Here is a 22,944-nt window from a genome sequence, read left to right as displayed (position 1 = left end):
TATGAAGAAGGTGTATTCTCTCCAGTATCTGAAGCAGATCTATTCTCTGGCTGTCATGAGTCACCTTTCTATGTGTCATCCCTCTCCTGCTCATGCTGTTCTTTTTTATTTTAATTCAGATTACAATGCCAGTATTTGGCACCTTCTGATTTGGTCTGATGCTGTTCAAAGTCAGTGAAAATCATTATCCCGTTGCTTCCATGAGCACTGGATCAGGACCTACTGTGAATCCTGTGGCATTTAATTCTCTGGCTAAAAAGAAGTGAAGTGGAATTTGAGAGGTTCTTAAAATTATGGCAAGCACTCTGAAGAGACAGTGAGATATTCTGTGTGGCTGAGGAGAGCAGGAGGGAAAAAGTAGGGCTTCTGTCCTTCTGCATCCTCTGCCTTCTGCTGGGCAAAGGATGTAGTGCCTTCCTCTTAAAAAATGTAGTCACTGTTTAGAGAATTGTTGAGAGAGGAAAAAACAGCTGCATCTATCTCCAAAGTTAGATGTTGACTCGAAGGAAAACAATTTGCAGCCTCTGGTGGTTGATCTGGCTGATGTTACCCAGGCTACTGCAACCTCCAGGACAGTTTTAGTCACAGACTGCTTGGAAATGCAAAACATTGATAGCTACACTTGAGGATAAATAGTGGTGGCTGTGGTTCTCTATCAAGATTTTTAAAAAGAAGCCCTTTGGATGTGTGCCCAGAACTTGAGGACCTCCTTGCTTGAGACAGCTGAAATCACAGTGTGCCCTAAACAGGATTTATTTAAGATAGCATGTGCTCTGGCCCATGTTGTCTGCTGCTCTGCGCAGATTTTACTTTCTATGCGTGCATCCATTTTTCTTTCTTGGATATCAGTCACTGGTTAAATCATCAGTAGTTACTGGGTATGATGCATATGGGCAACACTTTTCCGTGGTCCTGGATTAATCTCCCCAGTTTTCATTTTTTGTATTGATATACTCAGATGGCTGACTTACAGGCCTCCATTTTGCCTTATCTGTTCCCTGGTCTTCTCCTGGTAAAACAGGACCACTGGGAAGATACTAGATCTTAGTAAACAGCTGCTTTGGTGGGGATCCAGGGATTTTGTTCAACAAATGTAAAAATGTGTTAGGACCATGGGCAATTCTAGTATCACTCTTGGTAATATATAAAGATTTTTTTCCCCCCAGAAAGTTGCAACTACAGAAGGCAATGTAGGTTCATGAAGCGCAGAGAACTACTCAGTACTATCCAGAAATATAATATGCTTCATAGAAGAATCTAATCTTGCAGTTCTGCCATCTGCAAATGAGATGAGATACTGGCCGGAAGAAGTTTTGTAGTCTCAAACAGAATATGCTCCGGTTTCCACTTTATTTAAATTCTGTGCAGTTTAAGTAATCTGCTACTGGCATCTGATCCTGCACCAGCTCAGACATGGCACTGCAATAGCCTGGAGCTGCTCCAAATGACACCATCAGTTATTCAACTAAAAATCTATCGCCAAGGCCTGTGTCCTGGTGGGGAGTTGCCATAGGAAGTTCACTGTTGCCCTGCGGGGAGGGCCCCTTTGTCAGGGCTGGATGCCATCTAGCCTAGAACCAGTCTGTGACAGTACAGTTCCCCTGCTTCAAGGAGATCCTTCTGCCAGCCTGCTTGTTCAGCTTACTCTGAAGTAGCCTGATCACTACACTGAAATGTCTCCCTTGCTATTCATGTTGCATAAAAAATTAGTCTCTTCTGTTTTTTTAAATTCCTCTCATTCTTCTCTGCATTACATTGAAAGATTTCTCTTGATGCGTGAACAGGCATGTAATTATGAGTGTTTGTACCCTTTTGTTCTAAAGATTCAATCTATAAAAACTCTTTATTGGTGAGGTTTGTATTTGGAGCCAAGGTACCTTAGGAGTTCAGCTATTGCACTGCAAAAAATACTATCTATTACAGATGAAAAAATTCAGATCTATAAATTATTTTAAACATTTTTTTAGTAACATACATGCAATCTTCAACGATTTTTGGCAAGTTCTTATTACCTGGATCTTTTAAAATATTTTTTTAATATTGACTGTATTACCTCTACTGCACTTGACGATTACTTGTAGTACAATAGAAGTCTTGGTCATGGATTAGGATTGCACTGTTGAAGGATCTGTGCAAACATACTGAGGCTTTTAAGTAATTTAAGTTTTGTGTTCTTTGTTGGACTTTCAGGATCCTTATCATGGTACAATAGTACTAGCAACTGTGAAAGGAGATGTACATGATATCGGCAAAAACATTGTGGGAGTCGTTCTGGGCTGCAACAACTTCAGGTAAAGAGACTAACATTAGGTAGTTGGGAACGTAAGCATATAAGGGCAGCTAATTAATATATTAAGCTACTGGCAGCTGTAGAGATAATAGGGGTGGGCATTTCTTGGGAGCTGTCCAAATTGTGGTTGGGAATACAGATCATACCAGCTATTACCAATATTGAGGCAAGAAGGAATATAGCCTCCTCCTTTAATACTTTTTTTTCCTAATAAATTGGTATCTGAGGTGAATGCAGTTTAACACCAACCAAAACATAGGTGAGAGTGTCAATTTTTGTATTAGTTTCATATTAGTTAAATATAATAAGAATGTCTTAAACATATAAGTATAATGTCTGAAGAAAACAGATACGAAATTGCAGTAGACAAGACTGCAGGTAGGTTGTGTGTTGTGTTGGCAAGAAGGAAGTTCTGTAAGATTCCAGTGAATGTTTTAGTGTGTTTTTCAAGCTGTTTGTTAACTATGAGGTTTTAAAAACTTGCTGGGGTGTGTTTTGTTAAGTAAGATATTCTCATCCTAATTTTGAGCTTCAAAAGATGGGACTTCAAGAAAAGTTAGCTCTTTCAAGGTCTCTGTACATGGAGCAGCAGCTCTAATTTCCTCTAAAAAGAGCCCAAACGATCTCTTGATTTTAACACATAAAGAGCTGAAGCCAGTAGAAGTGCTGTGTATATGCAGTGCAATCTGTTTTGTTATCTCTTGAAATGCTGATGATTGTTTTCAGGCCTCACCGAGCTTTATTTAGACTTAGTGAACTGAAGGCACAGTGTTTTCTGTCACCATGAGTACGAGTGAGGCTGAATGAAGCCAGCAGGCTGAGGTGGCATACTTGGAAAAAAAAAAATACATAAAAACTTTGGCAGTGGCTAAGGTGCAAAAGCATAAAAACATATGCTTTAATAAGACAAAAACCCCTTGATATGAATTATCTTATGTTCCTGACATAAGGTACGATGTCCACAAAACCTGTTCATTATTGCCCAAATAATTTTAAAAATGCCACTGCTGTTGGTTAACCTCAGTAGGCAGCTAAGTACCACCCAGCCAGCCTCAGTGGGATGGGGAAAGATGAAGGGAGAATAAAAGCAAGAAAAATTGTAGGTGAAAATAAAAAATTTAACAAGTGAAGGAGAAGAAGTGAGAAAGAAAAAACAAAACAAATGATGCAAATGCAATCACTCACCACCTCCCATGGGTAGACTGATGCCCAGACAGTTCCTGAGCAAAGGATAGCTAACATGCTAAACCCCTTCCTCTCCCTTTTTATTGCTGAGCTTAACATCATATGCCATACAATATTTCTTTAGTTAGTTTGGGTCATCTCCCTGGTTGTCTCTACTCCCAGCCTCTTGTGCATTCCCCAGTCTATTCCCTGGGGGCTTAGAGTGAGGAACACAGAAAGCCTTCATACTGGACACTGTTCAGCAGTAGTTAAAATATTAGTGTGTTATCAGCATTGTTTTTTGGTCACAAATCTGAAACACAGCACCATGCCAGCTGCTGTGAAGAAAATTAACTCCATCTCAGCCAGACTCCGTACAACCACAAAAAAATGATTTAAAAAAATCTCTTAGAGTAGATAAGAACATTCAAGTGTATCATCTGGAACTCTGATTCATTGAAAATTTGCCAGACTCAGAGGTGTTTCTTATATTAGATTTCCCAACAGACATCTTAAGAGAAACAGACAAAAAGTCTAAATTTTGACTTCAGTTTTAGGTCAGTTGTTTACAGTTAGAGCAATGTATTTGCCCTTTAGCAGAAATTTGACCTGTTTTTTAAAAAAATCTTGTGTCATCTCATTTCTTTTCACAGAGTTATTGATTTAGGAGTCATGACTCCATGTGATAAGATATTGAGAGCTGCTGTTGAGAACAAAGCAGGTATAGAGAGATTTCATTAGTACTCCTGAATTGTTTGATTTTAAACCCCACTCACTTTTTTTTTTTTTTTGCTGCTCATTGCATTCCCATGATATGATTCATCAGCCTACCTGCAGATAAATCAGAACTTCTTCAATATGATAGCAATTATTTAGTATTTGGCACCTCCGTGAAACTTAGCCCAAGGAACTGAAAACCTGTATCAAAAGGACAACTCCAAAAGAGATGTTTTAGTGTTTGTTTTACAGATAGGTAAATGGAGACTTGGAAAGGTTAAATAACTTCATGTTGTCTCTTAAATCAGTAAAAGAACTTGGCATTCAGCCTGCCAGATCAGTGAGTGTGAAATCAGGAATGGATTGTTCTAATAAATTACGAACTTTCTGAAACAAGATACAGTTGCTTTGAAACAGTCTCTTGCATCTTGGAAAATATGAATTGTGTGGAACATAGGTGGTGAAGTTTGAAAGCGTTTACTGTTTCTAGGAGCTTATAATTATTTTGTCTCATTTCCCTCCTCAGTGCTGAACTTCTGAGGTTTGAAGCTTGCTAATCAGAAGTACTGTATATTTATTGCTGAAAGTAGAGCAGTAGGTGTTCAGCAGCTGTGAAGGCTGTTTGAGAAATATCTTAAACTGGGGATTTGTAATCACTTTCATTCTTGGAAAGCTTTCACTTTCTAATTAGGTCAAACCTCACTTCTAGACTACTGACTGCCCTGCTTTTTATCTCACTATTTTCTGTCTGGTGCATGAAAGAAATGCTTTCTGTAATAATTTCTGTGTCTTTCTAGAGTGGATTTGCTAAACCTTTTGTGTATGTGTGTTTGTAAATTTGCAATAGATATAATTGGCCTGTCTGGTCTCATCACCCCTTCTTTGGATGAAATGATTTTTGTCGCCAAGGAAATGGAGAGATTGGCAATAAAGATTCCTTTGCTGATTGGAGGAGCAACTACTTCTAAGTAAGATATCATGGTTGGGAAGATGGGGAATGAGTATGAAAATAGCGTTAACCAGGGAAAAAGAAAATTTATAGCCGTTTCTCTCTCCCTTTCCCTCATTTACTTCCAATACTCGTACTGGTATGTATTTACTTAAGACTGAATGTTATTTCTTATGTTAGAAGTCCTAGAATATAGAGGTACGATGTAATTGGGACACAACACATAATGTAAATCTTAAACATTTCATTTTTGTGAGTGTTATGTATTTTGCAAGTGCATGTTGTGTGTGGATGTAGTATGTTTCCTTCTAAAAGTTCTTGTGCATATGTGTACGAATACATTTCTGTTCTTCTAAGAGGCTGAATGATCTGTTTCGATTCACCAAAGCATTCTGATAATGCAGGATTTTGAGACTAGAAATGTTTATGTTGACATCAGGGAGTTGTTCTCTTTAAGCCAGTGAATGTATTTCCTGGATCATTGTTCAGCACTGTGCTGGCTGAGTTGAGCCCCCGGTCCTGTTCAAGCAGACGGATAGGGGATGAATTCTAGCTACTTGCCTTGAAGTACTTACCGTGTTTCTTTTGATAGCGCTTTTCTGTTGAGACCATATTCTCTCAGATCTGTTCAAATGAAATAATACAGCTGCTGTGATGTCCTGAAGACCGGTGTTGACAGCTCGCCAACACCTAGTATTCACATTTCCACAAACGTATTTTGGGCCTTGGGTTGCACTTTGCTAACTGGTTTATGTACAATATACTTGAGTAGGTGACAGCTCATAAGACTGCAGAGGCCATTGCTTGCACAACTAGAAGCTGTTAGCAGTGTTGCTTTCATTATCAGAGCAGCACATATTGTAGTGAATCATTGTATTTTGTATTTTTTGCCTTAGCAAATGGTCCCATAATTTGACAGACAGTGAAGAGTAAGATCACTACCTGCCATTATTTGACCTGTAGTTATAATGCAAGGTTCACAGTATCCTTTTTCTCCTTCTCTATGTGAGTCTCTTTTCCTGTGACTTTGATACTGAGAATAAACATGGAGGTGTTTTTGCCAAAAAGGCTCAGGGACAAAGGTTTTATTCAATGTTGAGGTCTTAGAAAGGCCCTTTCTTCAGATCTTTTTAGTATTTGTACACAGAGCATTGTGGCCTAATAACTGATGTCAAAATAACCAGCATCAAACAATTTTGTAGAATTTATTCACAGATATGAATGTAGCCAACAGCAAGGTGGCACTAGTTTTATCCTTGAATATGGAAATTATTGAAGAATACATGTTTAATTTTGTATACATAAATTGTATTTTTATTCATGTGAACTGTGTATAAGTACATATTTATGCATATGCCCAGGCACATACAGTTTCTATAAAATATATGTCAAGTAAAGGTATTCTTTATGGAAGAATGGGTTGATAATATAATTTTATTTCTGCAGTCTTAAGTTCAACTTCGTGTGCATTCTCAAAGGTTGTGTACATGTCAGAAGTTGCTAATGTAAAATGATGTGCTCTTTTTCTCTGTAGTAAGTAGATGTTGTTATTTGGAATAAGGAGACCATAAGTACTTGGAAGGATGGAAAGTGAGGTTAGTTGGAAAGAGAGACAGGCTGGATTGTGTCTACAGAACCTACATAATATGGTGTCTTCATAACTTACAATGATAATGATGTTTACATCCTTACTCTACTGCTTTGGTAAACTCAGATGTTGAGAAATAATAGTGATGTTTTTGTTGTGGTAATGTTTATTTTTTAAAAATATAAGAATTAGTATTTACTAGTTGATACAGTGCCATTGTAGGACCATGCCCTGTTTGTTTATTTTGTGTATTCCTATCAAAATAGAATATTTAATATCTTCTTCTGAAAAATAGAGCTGCCAAGATCAAAAGTGCATTGCTTAGAAGTAAATTTAAAAGATCCTGTACAGTTGGTTCCACAGTTGTGTTGCACAGTCATCAGTAACCTCCATCTCCAAGTGCTTTGTTCCAATATTTGACAAAACCCGAAGAAAAATGAAATCTGATCTTTGGTGTGGAAGATCACCTCCTGGGGTCTGATTTAAATTAATTTAAAAAATGGTGTTTGACTGAGCATTCAATAAGGAAACTGAGCTTTGACCTGCAAGGTCTTTGCTCCTGCACATGCTTGCACAGTTTGCCAGGACTCTGAGCAACAGCAGTAGTCAGCTGCATTTCACATTACAGCTTAGGCCACAGTTTAGGACTCCAAACTTTCATTTGATCAAGAAAGTACTATAATATAGAAGTGATCCCTCATTATAGGCTGAAGTATTTCAATGAGGACTGGAATGAGCAGATGCTAAATAATTGGATCGTTTGGGAATTTTTTTTTTTTAATGTGAATGACTTGACTGACCAGGCAGGTGTAAGTTTGTAGTGTTTATTGACCACTGGCAGAATTCCTCCTTCAGGTGAGTAGAGGGCTTGTGCCTCTGTTTTTGAAGTAGAGCATTGTAGAAATGCAGTAATCATCACTGAAATATATTAATGCTAATCCATAGACCTAGAAACCAGCATGTGGGAGGGAAAGATGTAAGATGGGGGCGGGGGGTGGGAAGAAATTGTTATTTCTTGGCAGGCTTAGTTTGGAACATTCTCACTGAAATTTTCTGAGACTCAAACTAGTGAGTTGCTGATTTTCAGTCAGCTGGTAAGACAGTGAGGGAATGTGAGTTGGCACATTATTTATGAAGCATTTTGATGCTCTTTGAAGAAAAGCGTTTATGTACCTATTATTAAAATCTGTGTTTAATCCTCCATGCATAGCAGACGGATGAATTGCATTCTTCTTTTGAAGTTCTGGTCTATATATTAAGTCAGGATTTATTTCACTGGGGGTTTTGTCTGTGTGGGGTTTTTTGTTTGGTTGGGTTTTTTTTGTGTTGTTTTTGTTTTTTTTTTTTAATTTTGTTTTTTTTTTTCAGTTGTGAAATGCTCACTCTTTTTCTTTTTTGTTGAAGAACACACACAGCTGTTAAAATTGCCCCACGATATAGCGCACCTGTAATTCATGTCCTGGATGCATCCAAGAGTGTTGTGGTTGTAAGTTCTAAATTATAGTTTCTCATCCATGCAAACATACATATATGCTCTGTTTTTCTGCTGTGCCTCTCATGGTTTCCTCTGAGGCTCAGTGTTAAAGCAGAAAATCAAAGCAGCATGACAGAGACCAGTTTCTATTCCTTCACTTATTGTTTGTTGCCACATGGTTATTTCATCTGATTTGTGTAAATTATTGTCACTGGATACCTTATTTAAAATGCCCATTGCTCTAGTGAGAGTGGCATGATTCACTCTGAGTCCTTGACTGTAGTTTTGAGATGTTTTACAGTGAAGAGTGATGGAGTTAGATGTGAACTGCTATTCTCTCTATTTTCTATATATTTCTGAAGTTAGCAATATGGCAACATTAGTGATATGAAACACGTGTCTGGAGTTTTCTGGGATGGATACTCTATCTATCCGACACATGGGTAGTCTCAGCTGGCAAATACCTGCTGCAAAGAAGTAGGCCAAGGTGTATGCTTTTTCTACAACTATTCAGTCTCTAAAGTTTTGGAGCGTTCTCCTCTCAGGTCTTCCCTGAGCCAGACTTGGATTTGCTAATATTACCTGTGTAGCAGGGCAGTGCTCTCAGTAGTAATCATATTCTTAAGTAATTTTTGAATCTAGTTTGCAAATTAGTGGTAAAGGCTTGGTTTAGTGTTGTCAAGTGTAATTGGAAGCAAGTCTGGAAGGCACATGACTTAGTCCGAAGTTCATACTCTGTCCTTACTGTTCTGTTTTACAATATGTACTTAGTGCTTTCTCTCTTTTTTTTCTTTTTTTTTTTTTTTTTTTTAGTGCTCTCAGCTCTTAGATGAAAGTGTAAAGGATGATTTCTTTGAAGAAATATTAGAGGAATATGAAGAAATTAGACAAGAACACTATGAGTCTCTCAAGGTACAAATGTAATTGATTTAGCTTCTGTTTGAAGTATTTGGCATTGCCTCATTCCTAAAACTCTGACTTTTTAGCTCTTTATGGAGACCTTCAAGTATATTTGTTCTGATTTAAAACATGCAGTAGAATTGATGGAAAACTTTCAAAAGTGTTTATGAAATCAAGTTTTCTAACCTATAATGGAAAATTCTGCATGAGTCTAATACATGCTTGGCAAATTCTTGATTGTCCTCAGTGAGTAATCAGTGACATCTAGGATACCTCCATGGACCTGGCAGTCATGTCAGCTTAACTAACTTACAAGAGACCAATGTTCTCCTGGATGATCATGTATTTTCAAGTAATAGAGGAATTCTGGTGTAGTTCAGAGGAGCTGGAAATCTCATAGGGCAGTTTTATTAGAAGTATGCAGGAAAAAATAATGTACATGATGTGATGTGATGTAATCCTACTTTTCACTTGTGAACTGGGAGTTGTTGGAACTGAAATTGTTGTCAGATTTGTCCCGAAGGCTATTTTGAGTAAAACTCTACCACCAAGTCAACAGTGACAGCTTATCTGTCTGAAAGATTCTGAAATTAACCTTTATGGCCATACAGGAAAGAAGATACTTGTCTCTACAGCAAGCTAGAAGAAAAGGTTTCCACAATGACTGGTCATCAGACCATAGACCAGGTCAGTTTAAGTGTTGTTGTTTGTTATTGCCATACCTTTATTTTATTTTATGAATTTATTTTATATATTTTTAAAATTAGATTATGGATCATTAAACTTCAGGATATAGGAGTGTAACAACATAAGTAAATTGGTGTCTATCTGACCAGAGATTTTTTTTTTTTGCATAAATTTGAGTGTCATGTTTCTGCTTCATATTTTTCAAAGTATTTTTTTAAAAATAAACTAGTAGGTAATAAAAAATTGGGAAAAAAAATCCTAAACCTATGTGTTACCCATAACACCATATAGTCAAGGGACTGGCTCATGATGTTGCAAAGCTTGCTATACCATATTTATGGAAGATGCATTGTGACAGGGCATTTGTATCAAATTCCTCCTTACACTTTTTTCCTACCCTTGCCCCCTCAGTTTCTGTACCAGTTTTGATTTTTTTTTTTTTAAGTTAGAGACTAGAAGTATAAACAGCATTCCACAAGGAGTTGTATCCTGCTTTCTCTCATTTCATTTACAAGACTCAACAAGATGCTAATTTTCAATATCTCATCTTAATAAAGGTTGTGTTGTAAGGTATTGAACAACACATGAAACAAGTGCAAAGTTTGTGGCTACTTTGTAACAGAGCTCAATCTCGCTTTTTCACTTGTGCACGTACATCTAAACAAGCGTGTGGTGGCTGTGAAAATTCTTATAAATTGCGTATTAATTTACAGAACTATTCTATGGTACCATAGCATGTAATATGTCTGTGTATAGAAAGCGGGATTTGTAAATATGAAAGGTGTATGCCCATAAAATGTGATAGATATTGACAAGTTGTGTAGGATTTTTTGTCTTCTGTTGTGGCCAGTATTTGGGCCAAAGAAATAAGTTCAACAGCTAGTAAGTGTTGATTTCTATGAATGGACAAAAGGTCTTAAATTTTCTCTTTCAACTTTATATACCTTTTATGCATTTTTAATCACATTGTAACTTAGGAATAATCACATTGTATGACTTAGGAACAAAATGACAGTAAGAGTTCTAAGACAATTACTTTGGAAGAGGTGGAGTACGGTGGCAGAGGCTGGTGAGTGTCAGTTACGCTGCACATATAAGAGCAATATTAAATTATTTTTGTAATGTCAGATTGTACTTCTGATTCTTACAGTTAAACCAAAATTCATTGGCACAAAAGTCTTCGAAGACTATGACCTGGAGAGGCTGGTAGAATACATTGACTGGAAGCCTTTCTTTGATGTCTGGCAGCTTAGGGGAAAGTATCCCAACCGGGGTTTCCCTAAAGTCTTTAATGATAAAACTGTAGGTGAGTGTTGAAATTGCATTTACTTCATGTAAATAATTGTAACAGAACTGCCATGCTGCATTAAGCTTCTGAATGTTTTGAAATACATAGGAGTAGTGAATATACGTGGAAAGCTAGTGTTACTGAAATATTAATTTGTTTAAAGCAATGCTTAGTGAACCAACTTAGTGTTTGCATGTGAGGCTGAAAAATAAAAGGGGAAAAATCTTCAGTTATCTTATTTAGAATTTACCTGACAAAACACAGGGAGGTATTTTAATCACAGAAAATGGCAGCAGAGCATTTAATATATCTGTGTGCACATTGTGGGTGAACATAGCAAGAGGGCCCTTTCTCCTTTGGAAGCTATTCAGTATGCCTTGAAATACATTATGAAAATCCAACAGTGACACTAAAATTAATATTCTGGTTCTGTTGCACTGTGGTAATGTAGGTGCACACACATGTTCTCTGTTGCTCATTTTATTCTGCATCCTCTGCCCCTACTAGAATGGTGCTGGCTGAATTTTTGTTTCCCAAGATGTATGTTGTTACGGCTGCATAGCCATAATCACACCACTATCTCTCTGTTTGCTGTGGCTGACAGATGGTTGCAGTCACCAGAGAATTATGTGGAAAATGAACCATTTATCTTTAGCAATTCTTAAACCCGTTTAGCTAGTTGTGAAAACATGCCTTTGCTAAAGGGTTCTCTTTATTTTTGATAGGTGAAGAAGCGAAGAAAGTTTATAATGATGCTCAAAATTTACTGAAAACGTTGATTAATCAGAAGAAATTGCAAGCCAGAGGTGTGGTTGGGTTCTGGCCAGCTCAAAGTGTTGAAGATGATATCTACCTGTATGCTGCAGAAGAAGCAGTGGGATCTTCAGAACCAATAGCAAAATTTTATGGCTTGAGGCAACAGGTACAACGACAGAACATTTGTTAAATAAAGTGATTTTTTTTTTCCTGATTTGCAAGAAATCAACAGAAGTACCCCTATTAAAATCTCTGCAGAAGATGGTTGTTATAATGTGTCTGCAGCTTCTGTCTTCCCATTTCTTTAAGTAAAAACAAGATCTTGTTAGTGATGGCCCAGGTATTTATATTGTAGTATTTCTAGTATTTTGCACTGTAGTAGTTGTACAAAATGCTTTATAGAATTGACATTTTCAGACATGACATGCATTTTCTGTCTTCATTTTAATATTTAAGATGGCCTAAAGCACTGTGCTATGTAAATTCATAGCGTGGATCCTATGTGCTAAATTAGAACTTAATGAGCCTTAATTCTCCAATATCCCTGGATTCTGCCTTAGATGAGAAATTCTGCTTGAATGTGTTAAAGGTTAAAACCACTTATAAATAAAATAACTGGAAAATAAAGCTCAATGGAGATAAGAGATTTTGATAGTCTTAATTTTTATGTAAAATTCCCAATATGAAGAGGCAATTTAGAATTTGTTAGTTGGCTGCTAATTCTGATTGAGAGAATCATTATTTTAAATACTCATACTTGAATCATACTTACCTAGATTTGCATTTGTTTTAAGAGATTAAACATTTTCAAGGTATTCTGCCTCTCTTTCTCTGCCTTCTGACTTGGCTCCCTCATGGTTCACGTATTCAGAGTCATCAAACATTGCAGAAACAAATTGAACAGCTACCTAAATCTCTGGAGGATGGTATTTGTGAGGACAGTCCTAGGCCAATGTTGTAGAACTGTACTAAGAAATACATGGCTTCAAGTTTATACGTTCTAGTTCCCTGGAACAGATTATCTATTTCATGGAGATTAATCTAGTGTATCTTGACAATCCATGGCAGACGCTTATATAAACTTCTCACAAGCATTCAGGCAGGGCTGTTCCAGGGCCTTACTACCTAGTTAAACATTTTGATATCCCACATAAATCAAGTTTACTACAGCTCCTTTTCCTGGCCTTTTCCCAGGGTTCTCCTGAGGACAATATCTGGTTTGATGCTCTTCTTGTAATGATTTTTACTATTGGAATACTGTTATTTTCCTTAGTCTTCCTATCTTTTATATTCGCATTTTATTTGGGCTTTTCTCAAAGGTTAAGGTCATGAAACTCTGTGCTATTGTGGCTACTGTTCTTCTGGACTCCATGTATTTTAGCTGCATCTCTTTCAGTCTGGTGTATGCATTAATTCAGCAGAGGCTTCACCAAAGCAAAGAGTTATCTCATGTTTCTTTTACACAGTGTCTCTTTCAGTACACAGAGTTCTTTCCATGACATTGGCACTATTAAGGATGTGATGTAAATATAAAGGTTGGAGATGCATTTAGAATTCTCCTTGACTGTAATAATTACAAAAGAGCCTTAAAATTAACATAGATTCCACCTGTGCTGTGCTCCTTTTTAAATAGCAGTCATGTTCCCACAGTGAATACGCTGATATGATCTGCAACTGTAAAACTTCTTGTTGGGTGCAATGGCCAGTTTTCAGTCACCTCTTTCTGTTCCCTTTTTTCCATTTGGGAAAGGGATCCAGTGAGTGTGATTTTTCTTATTTGCATAAACCCACTTGAAACCTTGCTTGGGATTCAACTTTTCAGTAGCAATAGATACATTTTGTTCATATCTGCATGTGGCTAGTGTAAGCCCTACATCAAGGGGCGCTGTTTTGTCTGGGTTACTGAGCGCATGGTTTGTAGCACAGGACACTAGGAGTGTTTATAAACTCTCCCAGCCATTCTAAAATGGGAGTTGCAGAAGAATTTTGCAGTTTGCATAACTGGGACATGAAGCATCAACCATCCGTTTTGCTAACAAAAGTGGAATCTGAGTGCTAGAGATGGAAAATCCCTTCTCTTACCCTGTGGTTGGCACAAGGGTGTTCCTTCTTTTATAATAACTTGCCTGCAGAATAAGCTGTTAAATCTTAGTAGCTGTAAGTAGAAGCAAAACCTCTCGCTATATGTGTTCAGCACGGCGTCTTTCTCCTTTGACATTTTGTTCTTCAGTGATCCAAACACCCTTGGAGTAAGAGATGTTTTTCATCTAATTCAAGTACAAGAAAGCCATTACGGCTCAAAGACTACTTAGGTGTTTGTCAGAAATGCCTTAAGCCCTTTAGTCTTAATACTGGTCTTCAGATTAATAGTGCACTAATACTTAATAAATGTTTTAAATGTTCTGGTTTATTGCATTGGTTTTGTTCCTTTAGGCTGAAAAGGACTCTGCCTGCACAGATCCATATTACTGCCTCTCTGACTTCATTGCACCACTGGGTTCTGGCATTTGTGACTACTTAGGCCTGTTTGCTGTGGCCTGCTTTGGTGTTGATGAGTTATGCAATGAATTCAGGAAACAGGATGATGAATACAACATCATAATGGTCAAGGCTCTTGCCGATCGGCTGGCAGAGGTATGAGGTTTTAGCATGTATTTCCTTGTGAATTTTCTGACTGCGTACTAGATTTGTGTGACAGGTTGCTGTTTGAAGCTTTAGCATAAACTTAGCCTGTTTCCTGTAATGTGTGCTCTGCATTAAATCTGAAAGAGAACTGGTTTTACTGAAATTGTCTCACAAGAGAAGAGCCAGGGCCAGAGGGAGGACTGTCCATATCTTCCAGCTGCAGAAGCATCTCAGCTCTTTACGAGGGTTTTGATGATTTGTAGAATTTAGTAGATTTTGAAACAAAACTGTTGAAAAATAACTCTCTTTAATAAATATTTTTTAATCTACATGAGAATATGTTTAGACCCAGGTGTGACCCACCAGTTATACTCTTGAATTGCAGACATGCCTTCTGCTTTAATGATGACCGTGCAGATGTATCCAGGGTACAAGTCTTTTGACTTAACATGTCTTAGGCTTAGACAGACATGCTCTTAAAGCTCTAACTGAAGTGGTTTAGAAAATGCCACTGCTCACCTCCTACCTCTCTACCCCCAGCTGCCTGCCCCCATGCTTACACCTAAGTAACCATGTTAAAACTTACAGCAGCTTTGGCGCAATGCAAACGGGGTTAGCTCTAGTTGGGCATCTCAAGCTGTAGCAGAATCTCAGAAATTATTATTAGATGCCATCAAAAGATATTTACTGAAGTGGAAATGTCTCCTGAAGGCAACCAGTGCTGGCAAAATAGTGTAAGCTGCAAGAGCAGTTAAGAAAAGCTGTTGGTCACTTTCAGCTACAGGGAAGGTCCTCTGCTAAGAAGAGCAGTGGAACTTACTGAGATCTGATGCTACACTGATGCAAGGATGATGTGGCCTTCCATAGCTAGATCTGGAGGAGACACCCAGATAGAAAAGACCTAATGACTTTGGCGCTATACTGATGTATTGCTGCCGCAGGCTAATGAATTTATGTTCTGGTTACTTGTCCGCACCTTTACTTCTTCGAGTAGTAGGGTTTTAAAGCAGGACAGCCAGAAAAAACATTGTCTACCAATAAGAGGAAAAACTAAAACACTTGATTTAGCAAAATAAGCATTGTCTGTGAATGTTAATGCTATCGAATTTCTCACCTATGATAAGAGCTCCCATAAAAATTAAAATGGGCATGGGGAGGAAGTGTCTATCATTTATCTTCATCAAATAGCTTTTGCATCAGTCTGCACAAATTAGAAAAAAAAAATAAAAATATATATATATATCTTTTCACTCTATTCCAAGGCATTTGCTGAGGAGCTCCATGAAAGGGTTCGAAAGGAATTCTGGGCTTACTGTAGTACTGAGCAGTTAGATCTCTCAGACCTACGCAGAATTAAATATGAGGGAATTCGCCCTGCCCCTGGATATCCAAGCCAGCCTGACCATACGGAAAAACTCACCATGTGGAAACTTGCAAACATTGAGGAGACAACAGGTACCTCTGTCTGCTTTAATAAGATTCTTAAACTGTTTATATGTGAGTGAATGAAATGGCAACAGAACAGTGAATTGGGTGGTGCAGAGCTACATTAAAAAAAAAAAATGAACTCAAGCAGTTCTGGAATTCCTGTCTTCTCTTTTTCATTGCCATTTTATTTTGCTTCGTTCAAGGAAGAATTTGCAAAATACTGGCAATGCTTTTGGTGATGGAGTAATGTCCCTAATTAGCAGATTGCATGCAAACAGGGTTCTGCTGCACAGAGAAAAATTCCAGCATCCTTATGGTTGCCAGAAGACATTCCAGATATAAACAGGAAAAAAAGCCAATTCAGCAGTGTATTTCCTGATCCACAGAAACCTTGAGATAGTAACCTTTAAAAAAGGAATGAATTCCATTTGTTTTCCTCTGATATTTTAAGTGTCAGACATTTCACTACTACTTCCAAAATTCAAAAAATACATTGCTCTGTTTCAAAACCTCTAGTTACCCATTTCATTTGCTAAAATGTCCAAGTTTTATTTTCCTTCCAACTGTACAATCACTCTAAAACTGTAATGAAAGTCTGCAATATATTTAAAGCTATATGTATTTTAATAGATGACAAGTGGAAAATGGTTCTGGGTTTAGTTTATCTGAAAGCTTCTTGGGCTTTGAGTTTGCTTGAAGCTGCCCAACAAAAAAAGGCTCTGAATTATGCTCATTATCGATTCAGAGAATATGAAAATTCTCATTTTCTTTTCCAGGAATTGGTTTAACTGAATCACTAGCAATGATACCTGCTTCTGCAGTTTCTGGCCTCTACTTTTCCAGTCCCAAATCCAAGTATTTTGCTGTTGGCAAGATATGTAAAGATCAGGTAACTTGCACTGTCCGTTGTACTAATGCTGTGGTTACACCATTCAAAAATGCCTTGTGAGCAGATGTTGCAAAAGATTTTGTGAACAGTAAAACCTGGAGTTTCCAAATCTTCATCATGTTTTGTGGTCCCTTTTCAGGTTGAAGATTATGCACAGAGAAAAAATGTGTCTGTCGCAGAGGTGGAGAAATGGCTGGGACCCATTTTGGGATATGATACCGAATAACTGGGACACTTGAGTGTGAACATTTTCTTTTGATGGTCTGTTTACCAGAAGGAACAAGCAAACCCAACAAGAAAATCCTTCACACTGAAAACAGCTTTTTTTTCACCTATCCCAATAGCTTGTCTGGTTATTTTTAATTTTTGGTCAAGAAACTTCTATTTCAAATCTGCCCAGTGCGGATTGTGACTATTGCCGATTCCTTAGTAATTGAAATATGCTTTTATTTATTTTTATTTCTTGCACAAAATACTGTACATGAGGAGCTAGATGTAGGATTAATTGTGGAAGCTGCAAGAATTTCTATCCCATTGGCTGTGGGTATATGTAGAACAGAATTTGACTTCTGTTATTTTAATGTGTTTTGGCAAGTCCAGGAACAGAGGTGTGATGTGATTTTTTTCTGTAAAGTCAGTAAAGGTTTTACACTGCATGATCAAGAACAACTGAAGTACAACAGAACACCGTTTTAAAAGTATGTCTGCTTCGTGTTTAGGTCTTGTGATTTGGAACATATGTTGTTCTCTCTGGACAATATCAGGATTTTAAATCAGTTGGTGATGATGATTGTAGTTAGAACTATCAAAATAATACAATGTGCTGGAGCAATATCAGATAGGCTTAATTATGACAAAACATGGAAGGGGCCGACTGAGCCCTTGGATTTGCCTGCCTCATGCTTCCTCTTCCCTTCAGCAAGCCACGGTCTCTTTCTACTCTTTATAAAGGGTAACGGTACTTCCTACCTTACAGTTACGTTGTAAGGCTTAGTTTGTATTGAAACAGTCTTTTCTATGTGATAAATACGAGAGAAGCACCGTCATTACTACAGATGAATGGAAAGCTTGGAGCTGACTTCAGTGTTTTACAAACTCTTTAAGCTTCCAGGTACCTGAATTTTACAAGCAAATAGTAGCAATGCTGTCATGAGTAACAGTTAATACCCTACACTGGTTCTTCAGATTTAACTCTGAGTGAGCTAATTGTTCATAGCTTTTAATAATCTCTGAAAAGTGCCTCAGGTATTATTTAAATGCTAATTTAGTAAAATATTATGACAAAATCCCCTAATTTTTCTGGTCTCTAATTGTAAAGACCAATATTATAAAGAGAATGTTCTTTTAAATAGTTTATCTGTAATCTATTAATAGCTATATAATTTTTGTAATGTCTTCATCTGATTTTACGCTAAAAGAATCATCTTGTATCAACAGTTTAATAAAGGTTAAGCTGTCAATGGTGTTATCCTATTAGAATCCTTTAAATGGCAACAATACAATGTGTGCAAAAGTCTGAACAGATAATGTCAAAATGAATATGCACATTGTACCATGAATCTGAAAGTATAAAGGCTGCCATGGGGTTTTTAAAGCAGTTGAGTAAGTGTGTTCTTAATGTTTTAAAATGTTTCATCCTTTAATGACTTAGGCAAAAATAATTTCTAAATGGCTCTCTCTTCCCCCCTCCCCCCACATTAAGGGACTTGAGACATGTCCTTATCAGTTGATTCTTATTGCTGGAACAGTTCCTCAGTAGGAGGAACTGGTTTTTTTAAAAAAAAAAAAAAAACAAAACAGTAAAAAATTCTTAATACAAAGGAAATCTTGTTCCTGAAATACGTAGCCTGTAAAAATTGAAATCCTCTTTGCTGTCTTTTTGGTACTTGCACTTCTGTTCATCAATTCAACACTTGGAACACCAGCCACTCATGGCTCATACCAGCACATGGCTGTGCTGCCATCCAGCGAGACCTGGACAGGCTGAAGAGTTGAGCGGGGAAAAATTTAATGAAATATAACAAGGGCAAGTGTAGAGTAGGAACAACCCCAGGTTCCAGTGTAGGTTGGGGAATGACCTATTAGAGAGCAGTGTATGGGAAAGGGACCTGGGGGTCCTGGTAGACAGCAGGATGACCACGAGCCAGCACTGTGCCCTTGTGGCCAGGAAGGCCAATGGCATCCTGGGGTGTATTAGAAGGGGGGTGGTTAGTAGATCGAGAGAGGTTCTCCTTCCCCTCTGCTCTGCCCTGGTGAGACCACACCTGGAATATTGTGTCCAGTTCTGGGCCCCTCAGTTCAAGAAGGACAGGGAACTGCTGGGGAGAGTCCAGTGCAGGGCAACAAAGATGATTAAGGGAGTGGAGGAAAGGCTGAGGGAGCTGGGGCTCTTTAGCTTGGAGAAGAGGAGCCTGAGGGGTGACCTCATTAATGTTTACAAATATATAAAGGGTGAGTGTCATGAGGATGGAGCCAGGCTCTTCTTGGTGACAACCAATGGTAAGACAAGGGGTAATGGGTTCAAACTGGAACACAAGAGGTTCCACTTAAATTTGAGAAGAAATTTCTTCTTGGTAAGGGTAACAGAACACTGGAACAGCCTGCCCAGGGGGGTTGTGGAGTCTCCTACTCTGGAGACATTCAAAACCCACCTGGACGCCTTCCTGTGTAACCTCATCTAGGTGTTCCTGCTCCAGCAGGGGGATTGGACTAGATGATCTTTTGAGGTCCCTTTCAATCCCTAACATTCTGTGATTCTGTGATATTTGGAAGCAGAGGGCCTTATTAGTTTGAAAGTTTGATTGTGTGAATGAGGTCAGAGTTTGACTTGTGCAGCTTGGTTGGTTTGTTTGCTTTCCTGAAATTGGCAACACATGGGCCAGCGAGTGCAGCTTTGGCAGAATCTGATGGATGGAGCACTACGTGTACTGCTGCGTAACAGTGGCGGTGGCACCACATGTACAAGCAAAGGGTTTCAAGTGATGCGCAATTATTTTAGCCCTTCACACGTAGCATCATCCACTGGGGAGAATTTTCATCTTTGCCTGCAAAATGTGTCACTGTGCAAACCTGTTTGGAAGAATTATTCATTGTTATTATGTTTTTATACTGTTTTTACCAAGGACAATCTCTTTAAAAGTTTGCAACTTTAAATTGTCACATGGCACTTTGAATGAGACAAATCTTCATTCCAGAACAAAGGTGAAGTGTGAGGGAAAAGGGTCTCATAGTTCTACCAGGTAACACTGTTTTACTTCCATGAAACTATATTGAAAAACCATGGCAAGAAGTTACCTCTTAGAAGTGGTGAAATAGACTGGATACTGCTCAGGAAAGACTGACAATTTTAGAATGCATAAAAGAATTTGCAGGTCTTTTCTGAATACTTCTAACAAACGTACAACACTTTGTACAAATGTACAAAATTGAAGAACACTTTGTAAACAATTCCATTTTAATTCTAGTGAATAATTTACTTTTTACTGCTTCCCCCCGCCCCCCCCCCTCCTGTAAGTCAGGCCAGCAGCCTGGAGATTAAGTTTTGAGGCACATATCCTAATTTGTGAGTGTCAGGAGGGAATACAATCCCTAAACCTGTCCCTGTATTATGAGATCTGTCTCATTGCTGCTGTTAGTCGTGGGAAGATTGTAGCGCAATTTATTTTGGGCTGAGGATGCTACCATAGGTCAGGCCGTTTCTCAGACGCTCAAAACTCGCATTTATTTTTTGTGCGAGCATTTTTCTGCTTTCTTGTTCAACAACACGAACCTCAGTACACCCTGACAGTTAATTTCTGCTTCTTAAAACATAAGTGATGTCCAGAAACTGAGGAGAGCAATGAGAGGCCTTTGAGGGTAGAACTCTTTTATACGTCTTGCTCTTTAGAAAGGGGAAAGTTTACTTGTAACTGTGACTGGGTTTCCCAAAATGCCCTTTGAAATCTTTGGCTGATTTACCTGAGTGTGCCATGAAAAACTGGATTCAGTGTCTTAAGAGTTTGAAGAGCAAGAAAGGAAGTAACTTAATTAATTAGTTCAGGAGGGTGGTTCAATACAGAAACAGCAGCAAGTGTTCTCAGTCACTGGAGAAATAATTCCCTTGCCCTCAATTATCACGGCCTTGTCATGACGAAGCCTGCTCAGTCCCTCTACGAAGTCATCTAGTTTGATTGTCAGGTGTCTGTAGGTGCCAGCTTTCAAATGAAGATACCCTGTCAAGAGAACAGGAACAACCTGATCCTGTTTTCACGCATCATTTGTACGTCTAGTTAAAGACAGAACTAAAAAAACAATGCTGTAAATCCTCCATGGCTGCTTGATCTATTAATACCACCATGGCTGAATTAGCCTGAGATTTTTGACTATACCACATGGCCGATAATAAATGGCTGTGCAAGCAGAAACTCAGTTGAGATTACCAAACTTGTTTTTTTGGATTTGTGGTTCAACTTGAATTGGGATGGCGAAAGCGAATGGGTGATTGTCCTCGCTGGCCTGGAGTTGCCACAGCAGCTCAGAAACGTGGTGCCCCATGTTCTGCCTTGCTGCCAAGGCACCAGCCTGGCCTGTGCCCAAAACTCCTGACTGGGCTCACAGGGACTCTCCTCGCGCCAGGGGTGTCTCTGCTGGCCCTGCCTACAGAAACAGCACAAAATAAGTGGAGGGAGAGTGGGAAATCTGGCTTTACAATTAGATCTCACCTTGTGTTTTTTTCTACCCCATCTCCCTGTCAAATCAGCTGCCTCTTCCTCCTTTTCCTCCAGCCATCCCGCTTAGCTGCATGTCAGCATCCTCTGGAGGTTCTGCCAAAATGGAACGGGAGAAGGCTTTAAATAAGTCTCTCTTAAAGCCTGAAGCAGTTAGTTGTTCCAGGAAGAGGAATTTTTGCCTGGCAAGCGGTGGACAACATCAATAACAAATGGTGCTAATAGCTCTGCCTACAGGACTCTTATACTATGTTATTCACAGCAGCTAAGGTGAGGTGTTCAACAACTCCCTATGTGTTAACTGCAGCTTTAGGTGTGTTACCAAATTGTGTATTAATTGCATCCTTTGTGAGCGTACTGGTTTAAGCCCACAATTAATAATAAGCTAAAATAATAAAACTATATAAAACTAATATCATTTTCAACTGATGTATTTTAATTGTATGAATTGTTAAGATTAAATAGAGAATTTACTGTGCCTTGATGTTACAGCAAGTGCTTTAAAAATTCTTTAGGTAGTTATTAAAGACTTAATTATTTAATGCTGAAAAATTTATTTTGAGTGCATACTCTGGTTACAAAACATTAATCATTGGATTTAAAAGGCTTTACCGCTGCTGTCCAGAAATAGCTGATAAAATGATTTAGTTTGGAGACTGAAAAGTTTGCTGTACTACTTGGAGAAATTTCTGAGCGGATAGGATTACCCACATGGAACAAAAGAAGCTGGAGCAGCGTGGGATTCACAGAGGGTAACTTCATTTCAGAAGAACAGGCAGCTCTTCAGAGATGAGCTCAAGTTTAAGCTGGAGTTATGGCAAACATATGTCTCTTAAAAAACAGGTATTCTCAATGTTAGTCTTGCAGTAAATGAAATTAAAGGCTGTAGCTTCTACCTTATATATTCAGAGTAGAAGAAGTGCAATTTAAGAACAATGTTTAAGGAACCTTCATTAATGCATCCTTGGGATTAATGAATTTTATTTGCATGTTTATGAGAGATAGAAGGAGAAGGAAATAATAATTTGGTTGTGAACTTGTTCTAGTGTTAGGTAACAAGCTGTTGAAAAAAGGGGAGAAAAAATCCCACCTCTCGGGAGTTGTTGGAATCATTACTTAGATTAAAGTTTCCTGACTCTAGCAGAATATTGTGATACATGACAATAAACCCGTGTTTTTTCAAGGACTTTCAGAGATGTTAAAACTGCATTGGCTCTGTATCTGCACATAGACATTAGTGCAATTTTGACTTGAGAAGTAGTTCAGCCTAGGAGACAAGATACCAGTGAGTGTGAAAATGTAATGGATTTTCTTCCCCTCACTCAAGGTGTTTAAAAGCTTTATTTATTTATTTATTTTCTGTATGTGGGAGTGCAACTTCCATTAGATTCTTTGTTCTTACTCTTTCATATATTCAGTCTGTACTCTTTTCCCTTCTTCCTTCTCTGCAATACAGATGAGGAGATTTACTAACTCAGAGTTT

General features: G+C 38.2%; 1 protein-coding gene across 2 annotated transcripts in view; it reads left to right on the top strand.

Annotated features, from left to right (window-relative positions):
- Positions 1–18,223, top strand: part of MTR (5-methyltetrahydrofolate-homocysteine methyltransferase) — a 50,628-nt gene extending 32,405 nt beyond the window's left edge. For both annotated transcript variants that reach the window (XM_082047631.1, XM_082047630.1), the window contains exons 22-33: positions 2,191–2,291; positions 4,108–4,175; positions 5,019–5,139; positions 8,113–8,194; positions 8,996–9,094; positions 9,694–9,769; positions 10,920–11,075; positions 11,783–11,979; positions 14,247–14,447; positions 15,701–15,893; positions 16,643–16,755; positions 16,895–18,223. In XM_082047631.1, coding sequence (XP_081903757.1) covers positions 2,191–2,291; positions 4,108–4,175; positions 5,019–5,139; positions 8,113–8,194; positions 8,996–9,094; positions 9,694–9,769; positions 10,920–11,075; positions 11,783–11,979; positions 14,247–14,447; positions 15,701–15,893; positions 16,643–16,755; positions 16,895–16,981 — 1,494 coding nt within the window. In that variant the 3' untranslated portion in view covers positions 16,982–18,223. The remainder of the gene's footprint in view (positions 1–2,190; positions 2,292–4,107; positions 4,176–5,018; positions 5,140–8,112; positions 8,195–8,995; positions 9,095–9,693; positions 9,770–10,919; positions 11,076–11,782; positions 11,980–14,246; positions 14,448–15,700; positions 15,894–16,642; positions 16,756–16,894) is intronic.
- Positions 18,224–22,944: the final 4,721 nt, after the last annotated feature.

This window comes from Streptopelia decaocto (genome assembly GCF_964273445.1).
Source record: "Streptopelia decaocto genome assembly, chromosome: 3".
NCBI lineage: Eukaryota > Metazoa > Chordata > Aves > Columbiformes > Columbidae > Streptopelia > Streptopelia decaocto.
The sequence above is the reverse complement of the archived record's forward strand: the minus strand, read 5'-3'. Positions and strand labels throughout refer to the sequence as shown.